Raw genomic sequence first — 1,498 nt, 5'->3', positions numbered from 1 at the left:
AACGTCACAGTACCAGCAGCGTCACACAGTACCAGCAGCGTCACACAGTACCAGCAACGTCACTGTACCAGCAACGTCACACAGTACCATCAACGTCACACAGTTCCAGCAGCGTCACACAGTACCAGCAGCGTCACACAGTACCAGCAACGTCACTGTACCAGCAACGTCACACAGTACCATCAACGTCACACAGTTCCAGCAGCGTCACACAGTACCAGCAGCGTCACACAGTACCAGCAACGTCACTGTACCAGCAACGTCACACAGTACCAGCAACGTCACACAGTTAAATTAGTCGTTGACTATTTTAATAGTCGATTAGTCGTCAACTAGTCGACTAATCGTGGCAGCCCTATTTTGGGGTAAATTCCTCTTTAAACTAGTAATGTTTATGCTATTGATAGCTTTCTGTGAATATAAGGAATATTTTTAAACTAACATAGTACTAACACAGTTGAAATGGTCATAATTAAATCCATGATGTTCTTCAATCGTGTCACTGGCGTCATGTAAATCCCCCCCCCACCCCCAACCCACAAAGTAATTTATTACTCAAAAGGGAKCTGGAGGTATTTTTGTTTTTTATCATTTACATACCGACAGAACTGCAGGAAGGCAGCCTTCAGCAGTTTGGTCTTGTCCTCCTGGGCTACAGGCTCCGCTCTGTTTGCAGTCTCCATGGCAGAAACCTAGAACCAAGAGAATTAGAAATGCTAAATGGGCTGATGCTTCACAACATGAGCAGAACAGGATCAGTACTGGTTTCTTCCAACATAGTGTGGCAGTTTTACACAATCKGTCAYTAGAATAAGTCCTCAGCTTGGTTCTACAACTGGTAATGTCTGTTCATGTTACAGTAAACTAACTCCATCTTGTTCTTTGGCATCAGACACGTGTTTTGTTTGACAGGGTAAAGCAGGCAGTATGGTCGTTCAACACTCCCATGAACTTCTGACCAATCACACAATAAGTTCTTATGTGGAGGGGGTAAAAAGTTCGACTCGTGGCTCGTGTCGAGAAGCTGCCGAAATGTTGACAATGCAAACAGAATGTCGCAACTTTCATCATGAAACTGCGACAGTTCGGCACGGTTTTAGCAGTTCCATTTACCAGGGGTTTTCAAACTGAGTGGTGTGCTTCCCCCAGGGGGCACCGGGGYTTTTGGAGGGGGGGAGTGACGTGAATCAGGAAGTGGGGAAATAATATGTTCACACTGCAGGTCTTAGATTAGATTTTTTTTGCTCAGATATTGTTTTTCAGTGGTGTATCACACTATGATTAAAACATGGCTTTCAGACAGTATGAACCGTACAGTTCAGAGCTGTCACTGCTTCCCTCAGTGGTTACAGTCAGATTAGGCAAGACATTAACATTCAGTCACTTTATAAACACATCTAAGAGGCTGCATTGGGCCAAAAACAACTGGATTTGAGCCACATTTACCAGCAGTGTGAAATAAATAAATAAATAAATAAATAAATAAATAAATAAATAA

The 1,498-nt window shown here is 43.2% G+C and overlaps 1 protein-coding gene across 1 annotated transcript in view; it reads right to left on the bottom strand.

Moving 5' to 3' along the window:
- The window catches only part of nup133 (nucleoporin 133), a gene marked incomplete at its 3' end in the record, with an annotated part of 27,935 nt that overhangs the window by 8,702 nt on the left and 17,735 nt on the right, over positions 1-1,498 (bottom strand). Inside the window, 1 exon segment of the mRNA XM_014027186.1 lies at positions 601-692. Coding sequence (XP_013882640.1) covers positions 601-692 — 92 coding nt within the window.

Source organism: Austrofundulus limnaeus, unplaced genomic scaffold (assembly GCF_001266775.1).
Source record: "Austrofundulus limnaeus strain Quisiro unplaced genomic scaffold, Austrofundulus_limnaeus-1.0 Scaffold621, whole genome shotgun sequence".
NCBI classification, from domain to species: Eukaryota; Metazoa; Chordata; class Actinopteri; order Cyprinodontiformes; family Rivulidae; genus Austrofundulus; species Austrofundulus limnaeus.
This window is presented reverse-complemented; position numbering and strand designations above follow the sequence as displayed.